The 14,606-nt window shown below is 40.8% G+C and overlaps 1 protein-coding gene across 4 annotated transcripts in view; it reads right to left on the bottom strand.

Annotated features, from left to right (window-relative positions):
* Positions 1–14,606, bottom strand: part of PSD2 (pleckstrin and Sec7 domain containing 2) — a 69,135-nt gene that overhangs the window by 14,604 nt on the left and 39,925 nt on the right. For 3 of the 4 annotated variants that reach the window (XM_031953383.1, XM_031953384.1, XM_031953386.1), the window contains 3 exons: positions 10,591–10,671; positions 7,763–7,875; positions 3,505–3,565 (listed from right to left, as the gene is read on the bottom strand). In XM_031953383.1, the coding sequence (XP_031809243.1) occupies positions 3,505–3,565; positions 7,763–7,875; positions 10,591–10,671 (255 nt within the window). The remainder of the gene's footprint in view (positions 1–3,504; positions 3,566–7,762; positions 7,876–10,590; positions 10,672–14,606) is intronic. The other variant, XM_031953385.1, reaches the window with a different exon arrangement.

Raw genomic sequence — 14,606 nt, 5'->3', positions numbered from 1 at the left:
ACTGAGAAAAGTTATTTGAGGATTTTCAGGTATTGGGAGTATTCCTTCTGCTGCTTCCCCTCTAGTGAAGTGAATAATCAATAATTGACTGACTTCTAATTGTCTCCAGTGCTTCATTCCTGATTCCCAATTTTGAAGTCCAGAAGGGAAGTGGAGACTTCCTTATCACAGTTCAGCCTCAGAGGCTTTGTTACGAACAAAAGAAAGCTCCAAGCAGAAACCCCAGCCTTCCAGGAAGGGTTCTCCTAGCCTTTCAGGAAGGGTTCTCCCAGCCTCTTCTGCTTTCCAGTGTGGTATAGAGGGAAGATGGAGGAAATCAGGGCCTGATGTCAAGGTTGGGCACTGTCAAAAGAGTTTTCCCCAAGTTTCTGTTTCTGCTCCCCTCTTTTAGAATAATAATAATCGATATTTACATAGCCTTTTAAGGTTTGCAAAGCATTGCACATTTCTTACTTCATTTAATCTTTACAATAATGTTGTAAAGGCAGGTACTGCAAATATTATTTTTCCTATTCTACAAGTGAAGTGGAGAAATGTGACTTGCTAGAAGTCTCACAGCTTAGTAAGCAGAATTGGAACCTGGCTCTCCCTAATTATTGAGTCTGAATTCTATCCACTATGCCAAGCTGCCCTTCATTCACACCATAGTACCTAGCATGGTACCTTGCACATGATAGGAAATGAATAAATGTTGATGTAGGAAGTGAATGAATCCATGAATGCATTGTGGTGGCTGAAAACTAATTATAAATACTGGCATCCCCACCCAGCCCAAATACTTTTGAACCCAGAACCTTCAAGTTTTCAAAAGGGTTAGAGTTTTAAAGACCCATTAGGTGAAAGCTGTCTCAGTCCCATTTATATCACTGAGGTTGAATTGTTCTCACCCAAATTAAATGGCAAGACAAGCTCTCTGACTCCAATCTGACAATAGAACCCAAGACTCATTCTCTCTTTCTCATAAGTTCTATCCTCAGAAAAACTCTCCAGCTCTAGCAGGTACGCTATATGTTTATCAATTGGCTAATATCACAAAAATAAATTAGTTAGTAATTCAGATAACATTCTATTCTCAATTTAATAATTTATCCTGAGTTTAGCAGCTCTTAATATACCAGAAGGGCGTTTACTGAGCTTAGTAAACAACTGCACTTTGGGTTTATTCTTATTCCCAGACTTAAGGTTAGTGGGTTTTAACACCTCTTTGATGTGCTATCAGCTCCTAATGAGGACAGATACAACATGTAACAAATGAATATAGAAGCAAACAGATCACACTGATAGTAGACTTAACATATGTGCACTTATAATAGCAGTTCCAAATTCTTATAGATAGTAAAGCTTGTGAAGACCTTCATCAAAATTAGAAGGTAACAGTGCAAGAATTATGAAACCACTTAACAAATGAAAAGAAAAGGAATTTATTTTCATGGTCACATAGTTAGAAGTCCCTTTTGCTATTGTTTAATTATATCTGATTTGTGACCCCATTTGGAGTTTTCCTGGCAGATAATGGAGTGGTTTGCCATTTTCTTTTCTAGCTCATTTTATTCCTAGAGGAAACTGAGGCAAACAATATTAATTGGCTTGCCCAGAGTCCCACAGATAGGTGTCTGAGGCTGGATTTGAACTTAAGAAAATCAGTCTTTCAGATTCTAAACCCAGTGCTCTATCCATTGTACCACCTCACTACCCCAGTAAATGGTTATGCTTGTTGAATTCCGGGTCTCCTGATTCTAGATTCTGAAGCCAGAGATCTTTCTACAAGTCCAAACACCCATTCTAAATATAGGAGATTATATACATATGCATGTATATATACACATGTGTATGTGTTTTTAACCAGGGCTTAGGTTAACTCAATCCTAAATTTCCTTTTTGGGAAGAGTCTAAAATGTTTTAAAGGTAAACTTCAGCACTGGTGGAGGACTGAGACAGCATGCACAAATTACATGTACAGGGATTCCCCGAATTTCCATTTGCCTTAATTTGTCTCTACCTTTCACACCACATCTTATACCAGAATTGCTCATGAGGAATCCAAAAGAGCCCAGGAAACAGAGGAGAACCCATGATGGATGGGAACAAAGGAAAAGAGTGATTTGACCCAAAGCATAGTTGTAGAGACAGGCAGGAAGGGAATGATGGGATACACAAAGAGACATGCACTCCCCCCCCACCTACACTTACCACCTGGCAAAGAGCAAGATAACGGAAAGAGGGGATCCGGGAGCAGACAGAGAGAAGAGGAAGAAGTTAATGAGGAGGCATGGCTCTGTAAAGGGAACTAGGCCAGTGGCAACTCTGCCCATCCAGGGCACCAACTGTCCAGACAAGTCATGGAGTGCACAGGCACTATGGAGCCCAGAAGCCCCACAGCAGGAAAATGGGAAAAGACAGGTGGTTAGACTTAAGAAAGAGACCAAACTATAGAGTTGTATCATCTTAGTTCCATCAGAGGCCCCTGGAAGTTCTCTACTATAGCCAAAAGTGAATAAACCAATGCTATGCTTCATAGCCTTAAGAGAGTTTAACCAGTTCTGGGGTGACTTCAGAACTGGAACTGGTTAGATTTTCCATTAAAATGCTTGTGATACTTGTCTCATCAATCCTCAGAAACTCAGTCTCACCACAAACATGGGGACTTTTAGGGATATGCCTGCCTATTTCACAGGCAGAAAAAACAAATCTCAGAGAAAGCTAACTTAGGTCACACAGAAAGGCAAGAACACAGTCCCCTAATTCCTAGCTATCTACCAAGAACACTATATTAAAACATGGCACCTGATGAGTTGGAAAATGAGAAAGAAAAGGAGAACAAGGGAGAGGAATAACAATAGCTAATATCTGTATAGTACTTTAAGAATTACAAAGTACTTTATCTACATTTTCAGATTTAATCCTCATAATGATCCTATGAGATAGGAGCTACAGTTATTCCCATTGTACAAATTTAAAAACTGAAGTTTGGAGAAGGTAACTGATTTGTCCATATATATTCACACAGCTAGCTAGTGGTGGAAATCAGATTGTTCTTCCTGGCTCCACTTTTTCTAAAGAAGTTGAAGCTCCAACCTGCCTGAGACTCAGTGGTTTGTTTTGGGGGGTTTTTTAAATGTCTTAAGCAAGGTCATGCCTGGTTACCATCTTTCTCTCCCCTGCCCCAAAAGTTGAGCAAGAGCTTCAGAATCAATGAACAATAGGGAACTGGCCCCTGAGAATACCCCATCCTGCTCGCAGTGCTGTATCCTGGAGTTCTGTCTCAACACCTCCAGGAGAGAGCCAGCCAATGCCCATCACCCCAAGGGAATTCACCAACCTTTTGTATTTTAGCCAAGGCTCACCTGCCCTCCTAGGGAGTTGGGCCAGGGGGACAGAGGAGTTCCACACAGGTTTCCTGGGCTGGTCCAGACCTGCATCTTTGTTTTGCATGCTGGCCTTTGCCTTCATCCACCAGCCCTCCCCCCACCCTTGTCTCCCTTCTCTTCTTCCCCATCTGCACTTACATGTCCATGCAAGTCCGTGTTGAGCAGCATCAGGGCACAGGTAAGTGTGTGAATCCCATCTGAAATACAGCAGAGGTAGGTGGCCCTCAGCCCTCAGCCCTCAGCTTTAGCTCCCCTCCTTTTCCTATTCCCAGAGCATCTTGTTACCAACACAGGCTAGGGAGCTATCCCCTCCAGGAGGACCCAGACCTAGGACTTAAGCTGGGCTACTGCTTATTGGGAGGGGGATGAAAGGTGGGTCAAAGAATGCCCAGGACAGATAGAGAGGACAGACAAGGCAAAGAAACAGCATGGCATAGTGGGAAAGAATATTTGAAACAATAAATATTCTGATTAAAATATCTTTTTAAAACTCCAACCAAGAAGAGGGCCACTGAATTTAGAATAAATTAAATGAGCAATATTGAATCCAGAGGGCAGGTGATTACAAATGCCAAACATGGAAGACATTGATTGAAAGGTTCTGAGTTGGCTTTGTTTGATTGCCTTTCTTTGTATTACAGAGATGATTGGGGAACTCCTAACTTGCTGAAATGGGGGCCCCTCCCATGGAGCTGGACATGTGTTCTAGCCTCCTGCTCAGGGGGCCTGTGCTTTTCCAGGATGACACAGCAACTTCTGGTCGATGCCTATAACTGGGGGGTGGGGTAAAAGATGATTGGACGCTGGGATTCTGGAGGGATGGACTCATGTGAGTCACCAGGATGGACCCAATCAGGCTATGAGAGCTGTGGAGACAGCTTTATTATCATCCTGTGTGTTTATGACCTCTTTTTTTTTTTTTTTTTTTTTTTTTTAGTACTTTCTTCCAGCAAAGGAGAAGTGGGAGGTAGGGGGAGGAGAGAGGAGGAGAGGGGATGCTGGAATGGAGGAGACTTCTCTCCCCTCCCCATCCCAGGCAATGACCAGTGACAGCTTGCAGTTTAAGTACATGGCCTTGGGAGAGCATTGGCCAGTCTAGACAGAGGCTGGACACTGGCTGCCTTCTTTCTGCCTTTTTGTCCCTTCCCTGGAGCGCTGATTAGCAACTGGAAATCTTGAGAAATGGCAAACCTGGCTTTGGTGGTAATGTCCAGCCAGGGTCAAGCTTTCTCAAGCTTGGAATTCATATATGAGCTAGCTAACTATCAGAGAGAGGAGCTTTCCACAGCAGCATGGTGCCTTCTCACAGAAGAAGGGCACCACCCACAGGAGACTTCTGTGGCCAAAGAACCAAAGCAAACCATGCCCACCAGAGAGAAAGAGTGGGGCCTGCTAGCTGCTCCAGCTCTGCAGATGAACAGGAATGGGAAACATCTATCCACCCATCCCACCTGGGGTTTTTGTTTCCCAGAGGGAGCATGAGTGCAATGGACTATCTGACTTGGCTTATGTTTCTGTATTGATTCATGCATTTATATCTTGTGCAAGGTCTGTGGAAAAAACAAAAATAAACTTGGTCTATGCTGGCTATCCATATTGTACAACAAGTACCTTATTATACATATTGCATAATAAGTACCTTTTCAAGAAGGTCTCCTGTTATCCAGATATTGGGGGAGACTAGAGAGGAGCTATAGCTAAGCTCTGTATAGAGATTTCCCTGGAATTGCTCCAGGGTAGGGCAGAACCAAAAAAAGCTGCTTCCAACTCTCTCTCTCTCTCTCTCTCTCTCTCTCTCTCTCTCTCTCTCTCTCTCTTTCTCTCTCATTCTCTCTCTCTGTGTGTGTGTGTGTGTGCGTGTGTGTGTCTGTCTGTCTGTCTCATTTTGGGGGAATCAGACTGAATTTCAAGATGAATCTGAATCTGTGAGCCCAGAATCTCCTTGTTGCACCTCCTGAGCCACAGGGTATCTGTTGTAAGGAGAGTTTGGTCAGAAATGGGTTTTTTGAGCAATGGTTGTGATATTTAAAAAAAAAACAAACATAAAGGCATTAATAAAAATTGGGAAAAGAGAAAATTTCTTGTCTATGTGTATACTAGCTTTGTCTCATTAGGTAAGTCTTTTAATCTGGGCCTTGATCTGGAAAAAGAAGATAATACCCATCTCTCACCTCCCAAACTTTTTAACCTCTCAGTGTTCTAGGTAACCTTCTACTACTATAAAGATGAGGAACCAGTTGTAAACAGGGCAAACAGAATTAAGTGATTTACTCAGCATTCCATAGTAAATATCTGAAGTCACATTTGAACTTGTAAGTTTTCCTGATTCCAGGCTCAGTGCTCTATCCATTGAACCACCTAGCTGCTCCTTAGTATTATTATTGGTATGGATTTTGATTGTAATCCCTTTGCCTTGGACTCTATTCTGTTCCTGAGAATAACATATAACCCAACTCAGACATAGGGGACCCAGAGGCCTTAAGACATGATCTTTTCCTGCCCCCTTTCATAATACTTCATGCTCCAACCAAGCTGCATTATTCTCCATCTCCTGACTTTGCTGTGAGATTTCTGTCCCCTTGCCTTTGTTCATCATGCTCCCTATGCCTGAATGTCCTTCCTTCTAGAATTCCTGTCTGCTTTCTAATCCCGACACAAATGCCATCACCTCCTTCATGAAGACTTCCCTGATTCACTCTCCAAATGAGAAACAGCTTTCTCCTTCAGCTCCTAAATAGCACTTCATTTGTAGCTCTCAAATGCTATTGTGATAGTATCTTTTGATTTTCTGTGTGCATATAAGATCCCCCATGGAAGTATAAGCACAATCCAACTAAAATTTTATTTCTTTCAGAATCTAGGTCTGAATGAACATAAGGGATAGGAAATGGACCTATGATTTCATTAGAGTAGGAAACTCCCAGATAAGGAAATGCCCTCCATCAATGCAGGTTGCCATCTCCTCTGAAATTTATAGTTTTAGAATTGTCAGGTGCATTGAGAAGTGACTTCTCTAGCGGCCATTAAGCTACTATACACTGAAGGTAGGACTTCAACTCTTATTTTTCTGATGCTACACTCAGCTCTCATGAGCTATGCCATACTCCCTCTCATGCCCATAATAAATGTTTTAAAATTATTTGTTGAATGAATGAATGCTCTCCCCAGGGAAGCTCAGCTCATGGAAGGAGAAGCTTCTCCTTTGGGCATTTCCTTACTAGGTGTTCATATTCATGGCTATCTCATTACCCTTGATGAAAGCCTTCCTTTAGTAGGGCTTAGTAGAAAGCCCTCTGTGCACTGGTCCAAGGTCATTCCTTAGAGACCAAAGAGCCTCCATTTTCTTTGGCGGGGTGGGGTGGCAATCTCTCCTTTCGGCTCCTCCTCTTAGATGTTTTGTTTTGTTTTGTTTTTTGTTTGGAAACAATCAGGATTAAGTGATTTATCCAGGATCACACAGCTAGTAAGTGTCTGAGATAATATTTAAATTCATATCCTTCTTAGGGGCTGGTACTCTATTCACTGCTCCCCTCCTTGCCCATCTCCTAGATGATTCTTCAGACCACAGAAAACTTTTTTCATCACATTATACTCCTTATGAGATATTTGGGGAAAGATACTTGGGGGAAAATCTTGGGGCTTTTTCAATGCTCCTTAAACCTTAGCCTATAAGTATTACCAACCACTGCCTCTCGTCAAAATAGCAATCATAATCATACCATTGTTAGCAATAACTCAACATATTTTTACAAATTTATCTAGTGTATTCCTTGAATTGACTCTATGAAGTACATGGTACAAATAACCTTTGTTTCTACTTCAGAGATGAGCAAACTGAGTCTTAGAGAAATTAAGTCCATGGTCCTAAAGTTAATAAGAGTCAGAGCAAAGATTTTAAGCCAAGTATCTCTTAGTTCCACATCCTGTTCTCTGCCATGCAAGTACTGAAAAATTGGAGTAGGACTGCTCTCTATCAATCAAGCAGTCTGTTGGGAACCAGGAGCAATATACCACATATAGTACCTGCCAGAGAGAGGAAGAGAGGGAAGGAGGGAAGAAGAAAAAAGAGATGGAGGAAGGAGTGAGGGAGGAAGGAAGAAGTTAGAAAGAAAGGAAACAAAATAGGGAAGAAGGGAGGAAGGAAAGGAAAGGGAAGGGAAGGAAGAGCGGAGGGAGGAAAGTAAGGATAGAAGAATGGAAGGAAGGAAGAAAGGAAAGAAGGGAGGAAGGAAGGGAGAGGGAGGGAGGGAGGAAGAAAAGGAGGGGGGATAATAAGAGGGATGGAGGGAATAAAGAACAAAGAGATGGAGGGAAGGAAGGGAGGAAAAGAGGAAGATTTGGAAGTAAGGAGGGAGGAAGGGAGAGTGAAGGACACCTGGGCAGCCCGATCATACCTTCTGAGGTGTTCTCTCCCTGGTTACATTGGCGATATCTCCTGGAAAAGTGGGTAAGAACTCGCTCCCTCTCCTGAGTTTCCCCCATCAAAGGAAAGGCCTTTAGGAAGGTTCTGTAAGGAAACACACACACAGTAGACAAGGGACCTCAGAAGTTCATTGGCCACTGCCACATTTAAAGTTGCTCTGTAGTCCTACAATCAAAGAACAGAGAACTCCTTTCCTTCCTCCCTCCCTTGCCTTCTCAAATCCAAGGTTTAAGGTCACAGTCACTGGAAACTCAGAATTGAAAGAAATCTTAGGGATCACCTATCTAACTACTCACCCTATACATGTATCTTCTTTGATAGTATCCATAATCAGAGATCCAGTGAGCTGCTTGAATACTTCCAATGAAGGGCAGATCGCTATCATCTGAAGCTGTCTATTCCATTGTTGGAAAGCTCAATGATTATTTTTATAATTCATCTTTTATATTCAACTGAAATGTGCCTCCCTGTAGTTCCCAACCACTGATCCCAGTTCTTTACACAGAATTTGTCTCTCCCTTTCCCAGGTAACAAACCTTTAAAGACTGAAAGAAGAGCTTTGTATACTGTACTCTCTGGGCTAAAGATCCAAAGTTGCTTTGAGAGTTCTTTGTAAGGACTGCACATATTTAATGTATATCAGATTGATTGCTGTCTTGGGAGGAGGTGAGATAAGGAAGGAAGGGAGAAAAATTTAAAATACAAAGTTTTACAAAAATGAACTATATATGTATTTAGAAAAATAAAATACTATTAAAATAAGATTTTTTTTAAAAAAGAAAGTTCTTTGTAAGATATAGCTTCCATCTCCCATCTCTTTCCCTTTGCTCAGGCTTTCCCTCAAGCCTGGCATGCTGTGCAACCTCAACTCTACTACTTAGAATCTCTACTTCCCTTCAAAGCTCAATTCAAAGGCCACATTAAGCCTTTTTGATCCCCTCAATACTAATGCTGTCTTCATCAGGATGTTTATTTTCTCAGAATCATAGAATTACAGAATGTAGAGTTGGAAGGGACATTGGTGTCCATGCAGACCAATCTATAGCCAAGAGGAATGCCCGATACAAGAAGTATATTGACTTTGTCTATTATAGCATGTCCCAAAACTATTAGGGCAGTTTTTTGTTTGTTTGTTTGTTTTTTTCTTTAATAGCCTTTTATTTACAGGTTATATGCATGGGTAACTTTACAGCATTAACAATTGTAGGGCAGTTTTAATAGTAAAAATCTGCCCTAAGATTTTGGGATAGCTTGCATTTTTAATTTACTTGTGTTTTTGTTCTAGTAGAATGTAAACTCCTTAAGAGTGGGAATCATTCCATTTTTGTATTCCCCAGAGCCTTGACACATAATAGATGTTTATTAAATGCCTGTTGAATTAAATTAATTGGATTTCAAGTTCCCTTGCCCATTGAGCTCCAGTTTATCAATGATTCCATTTAACATGTGATACTAAGAACTGGATTCAGTACTCCTAGTATTTTTTAACCAATTCAGTGTGTACCATCCGATGATACTTTTGATGAACAGGACACTAATGTAGCTCATGTTTGCATCAAGGGCAAATTTGAAAAAAGTCACTTTGGCATTGATGATCTTGAATGATTAATAGACCATGACCCAAGCAGAGAATGAGAAGAGCATCTTCTTTCTTACTAAAATTATCTCCTTTCTAGACCCTAAATGGAATGACCAGGGCCCTTAGGAATGTTTAAGGGAATAGGGGTAGAATGTAGGCAGGGGCTCCCAAGATTCAAGACCCAGATTCAAAGGCCTATCACTGACACTAATATTTGTGTGAACTAAGATAAATTATTCAAATTTCTCTAAGCTTACTTTTCTTTACCCATAACATAAAGGACTTGACCAGATCATAGGTTCTTAACCTGGGATCCACAGACTCCCAAAGGGGAGCTATGGATGAATTTCAGGGAGTACGCACACTTGGGTAGGAAAAGATGGTGTCTTCATTTTCACTTACCTTTGGTTTCCTTTTTTAATATGTCTTATGAATTTTATTTTATACATTTAAAAACTGTTTTGCAAAGGGGGGTGCATAGACTTCACCAGCCTCCAAAATGACACAAAAATGGTTATGTGTCCTTGGGCTAGATGACTCAGTTTCCCTCCAGCTCCCAGATCTATGAGGTCCATTAGTTCTATCCTCCCCATACCTCCACCACCACCCCAACTCCAAGATATATTATAAATAACCTCTTTTCGGTCTCTGGGACTGCACATGATTTGCTGATGATAATCTAATTTGAACCTCACAGCATCCCTGTGAGAGAGGTAGACAAAAAGCATCTTTGATTCAATTCAATAAGCATGTTGAACAATAACTCTGTGCCAAGCACTGGGCCTAGGTAAAGGGGATGCAAAAGACAAAAAGAAACATTTGTTGCAATTTCTACTCTCATGTGGCTTTCATTCACTTGGGGAAAAAACAAATACAAAATATTCACAAAGTATATATAAGTATATATATATATATATATATATATATATATATATATACACAAAGTAAAGAGGGGTCACTAACAAATGGAGAAAAAAGTTATTTTTCTCAAAATGGCTGAGCCCTTAAAAAACCATAGTTATAACTATATCCCCTGTCTCCCTTTCAACAATGGGGAAATTGAGGCACAGAGAGGTTGGTTTGTTTTTTCACTTATACAAAATCATACAACTGGTCAATGAGTCAGTGACAGTGCAGGAATTAGAACCCAGATCTCTTGAGTATTTCTAATCCCATCATTTAATCTTGGGCTCCATCTGTTCCTGAAACCATTTGCTCACCTGAGTGCTCTATCCAGGCTCAGGCCTGAGAAATCAAAGAAGCTGAGATACTCTTCAGCTACCAGTCTGCTGAATTCATTGCTATAAGGAGAGGAGAAAGAGGAATGGGTCAGGTAAGGTAAGAACTAGCTTGTCTTCATGACATCAAAACACCTGGAGGTGACTAAGGCAGAGCCTTCACTCAGGATGAGGTTCACTGAAAGTTTTCCCAGGAAAATAACTATCACCCCAAAATTGCTCTTCCTTCCCATTTTGAGGAGGTGAAGATGGAAAGGAAAAAAGAAGGCATATCTGGTGTTTGGATACTTGGGCAGGTCCTGGCATTGCACCCCATTGCCAAGGCTGTCCCTAATTTGCTAGCCCAAATGGAATGGCAAGAGCAGCAAAGAGGGCAGGGGAGAAGAGAGAGATAGCAGGCAGATAGAGACAGAGATACAGAAAGACAGAGACACTTTATGCTTTGTGACTTGAAAGTAGAGGCACTCTGCCTCCAAGTGTTAGATATCACAACTAGAAAGGTAAACAGTGGGGTCTCAGGCAAGGGCCAAGTACAGACCTACCCATAACCTTTCATATCACAGTGAAGACCAGAAGGACCAGGGCTTCATGCACTAACCTGAATATCTTAAGGACTAGAGACTGAGATTTCAGGTGTGACACAGAATTGAGCACATGAGCATGTAAAGGGTACCTTATAATTGGGCCTGGTTTTGAGATAGAATCACTGAGCTAGTGCCACATATAGAAAGTCCCCTGGGGACCTAGATCTGTGGCTTCAGCTTCCTCCCACAATCACCCAGGTCTTCAGGGATTGGAAAGGAAACAGGATCACAATACTTTTCTGCATCATCATAGGTCCTGGGAATGGAGAAGGCCCCAAGTAACTGATAACTATAATTGGTTAATTTGTATCCCCTGATACCCTAATCAATAAAATAGATATAATAATCGCACTTGCTTTACAGGGTTATTTTGAAATTAAGTGAGATATATGGAGTGATTTGCAAGCCTTGGAATGATATAAAAATGAGAACAACTATTACTGTCATTGCTATTATCATTAGAATCCTCTACGTCATCACCACGTACTCCCTTCTCAGCCTCTGCCTCATCACTCCACTGAAGTTGATCTCTCTTCTCCAAAGTCATTGTTATTATTTCTGTTCAGTTGTTTTAAACTAGCTGACTCTTCATGATCCCATTTAGGATTTTCTTGGTAAAAATACTGGAGTGATTTGCCATTTCCTTCTCCCTCTCATTTTACAGATAAGGAAACTGAGGCAAACAGAGTTAAGTGACTTACCCAGGTCACACAACTAGTAAATGACAGAGGCCAAATTTTATCTTAGTTATACCCACTGAGCCATCTAATTGCCCCTCCAAAGTCACTCATGACCCCTTGCCCCCTAAATCTGATGGTTTTTACTTAGTGTTCATTCTTTCTCTCTGCAACTTATAATATTGTTGGTCTCTCCTTCCAGAGGGTCCCTTTTGTCTCTGTTCCCATGTCTCTTTGGGAGGTCTTCATCCATAACATCTCTTGAAAACACTTCTGCCTCTCCATTAACACCTCTATCAGCTTAGTCTCATGTAGTCACCTCTTGCTTTTGACTACTAATCTGTGACATCCTGATTGATTTCTCTTTCTGACTCTCCACCTCTCTAATTCATCTTTCATATAATTGTCAAAATAATGTAAGACCCACACCCCACATCACTCCTCTACTCAGAAACCTTCCATGGCTCCCCACTACTATTGACTTGGTCATAGCTGCTGAAAGCCTAAAAAAGACAGTTCTCACGATCAAGGTCAAATTGTTCAAAATCAAAAAAATGAATTTGATTTTTATCAACTGAAATGACATTAAAGAAAATGAGTTACTATCTGCTTTGTAACAGCATCCTAAGGACCACTAGACCTTCCCATACAACTTATAGTCGAAAACATGTGTTGTCTCCCCCATCTCAAATGTGAACTCTTTGAGACAGCTGATACCAAAGAGCCCTGGGTCTGGGGTCAAGAAGACCTAAGTTCAAAAAGACTCAGACACTTCTCAGCAGTGTGACCCTGGGTGTCACCTAACCTGGTTTGCTTCAGTTTTCTCATCTGTAAAATAGGGATAATAATAGTACTTAATTTTGCAAGTTTGTTGCGAGGATTAAATGAGAAAATATCTTTAATTATATAATGATCCCTGGCACATAATAGGCACTATATAAATCTTTATCTTTATTCTCAATATTTAACATTTTCTAGCTGTGTGATCCTGGGCAAGTCACTTAACCCCAATTGCCTCAGCAAAAAAAAAAAAAAAAAAAATTAACAATCATCTCTCTTGTACAAATTGGGTCTAACACATCACTGCTTGTATACCCAGTGGCCAGCACAACTAAATCAAGGATCTTGAAAGAGCTCTGAAAAAAATTAGAAAAAAAAGAGCTCTGGAATTAGGAGTCATATTACCTTGGTTCTAGCCAGCTCTGACATTAACTGGTTGGGCATATAAGTCAGATCAGTTTTCCTTCTTCAAATCTCAGTTTCTTTTCTATAAAGTGAGGGGATTAGAAAAGTGATATCTATGATTCCATTTGCATTCTGTGGAAAGAAATAATACAATAGAAATCATGCTGGATTTGAAGACTTCCACTGGAGTCCTGACTCTGCTCCCTGCTAACTGTAGGATATGGACAGCATCATTTAAACCCCCAAGCCATTACATCTTCCAAATGAGGGATTTGAACTACATCATCCCTAAGATGTGTTCCCATTCTAAAATCTTTGATCCTAAATGATGCCATGATCACTGTCATATGATTTGATGAAATGATCATGTCACTGCCCTATTCAATAAACTCCACCAGCTTCCTATTGCCTCCAGGAACAAATACAAAATGCCCTGTTTGGCATTCAAAACCCTTCATAACCTAGCTGCCTTCTACCTTTATAGTCCTTACACCTTACTCTCTGACAAGTACTCCTCAATTCTGTGCCACTGGCCTCCTTACTGTTCCATGAAAAAGATACTCCATCTCTGAGGCTCTTTTTCTGAATGTCCCCAATATCTGGAATGCTCTCTCTCTCTGCTACAGCAACTGACCTTCCTGGCTTCCTTCAAATTCCAACTAGAACCTCACCTTCTACAGGGAAGCCTTCCCTATTCCCTAACCCATCTTAATTTCAGTCCTTTTCTCTTTTAATTATTTCCTATTTATTTTGCACGTGACTTGCTTTGTATATATTTATCTCCCTAGTTACATTCGAAGTTCCTTAAGGCCAAGGACTGTCTCTTGTTTCTTTTTTCCAAGTACAGTTCTTGGAACATAGTAAGTGCTTAATAAATGTTTACTGAATTAAATTGAAATTAATCATTATAATTTTATGAAGGACAACTAGGTGATGCAGTGGATAGAGCACTGACCCTGAATCAGAAGTCAAGTCACTTTGCCCTGTTTGCCTTAGTTTCCTTATCTGCAAAATGAGATGGAGGAGGAAGTGGCCGACCATTCCAGTATCTCTGCCAAGAAAACCCCAAATAAGGTCATTAAGAAGAACTAGACAAGACCTAAAAAATCTCAACAAAAACAAAAACATAATGATTTTATGAAAGGAGGCGTTCCCAGTGTTAACCACCAGGAGGCGCAATGACCCTTATTAGTTTTTTACATAAGGTCAGGAATACCAAAGTACTCATGAGGCTCCTGGTACTGTCATTGGATCTTCATGGTTTGGAGGTCAGGAGATGGAAGGAGAAAATTCCTTTTTAGTAGGACATTCAGAAATTTACATGAGTATTTCCCCACAGACATATAAATGGGGGGGGGGAGGGGAGACTCTCAGAGCCTTTCATATAAAGATACACAAATGAGCTGCATTGAGAAGCAGATAGATCCACATGTACATTTGGACACAGAGACATCCACAGCCCTAGATGCACATGAACCACAGTAGATGCACACACAAAGGAGCACAAGCAGATTTAGCCACACCACTCTTCCAGGCTTCTCTTCCATCGTCC

Source organism: Sarcophilus harrisii, chromosome 2 (genome assembly GCF_902635505.1).
Source record: "Sarcophilus harrisii chromosome 2, mSarHar1.11, whole genome shotgun sequence".
In the NCBI taxonomy this organism is placed as follows: Eukaryota; Metazoa; Chordata; class Mammalia; order Dasyuromorphia; family Dasyuridae; genus Sarcophilus; species Sarcophilus harrisii.
The sequence above is the reverse complement of the archived record's forward strand: the minus strand, read 5'-3'. Positions and strand labels throughout refer to the sequence as shown.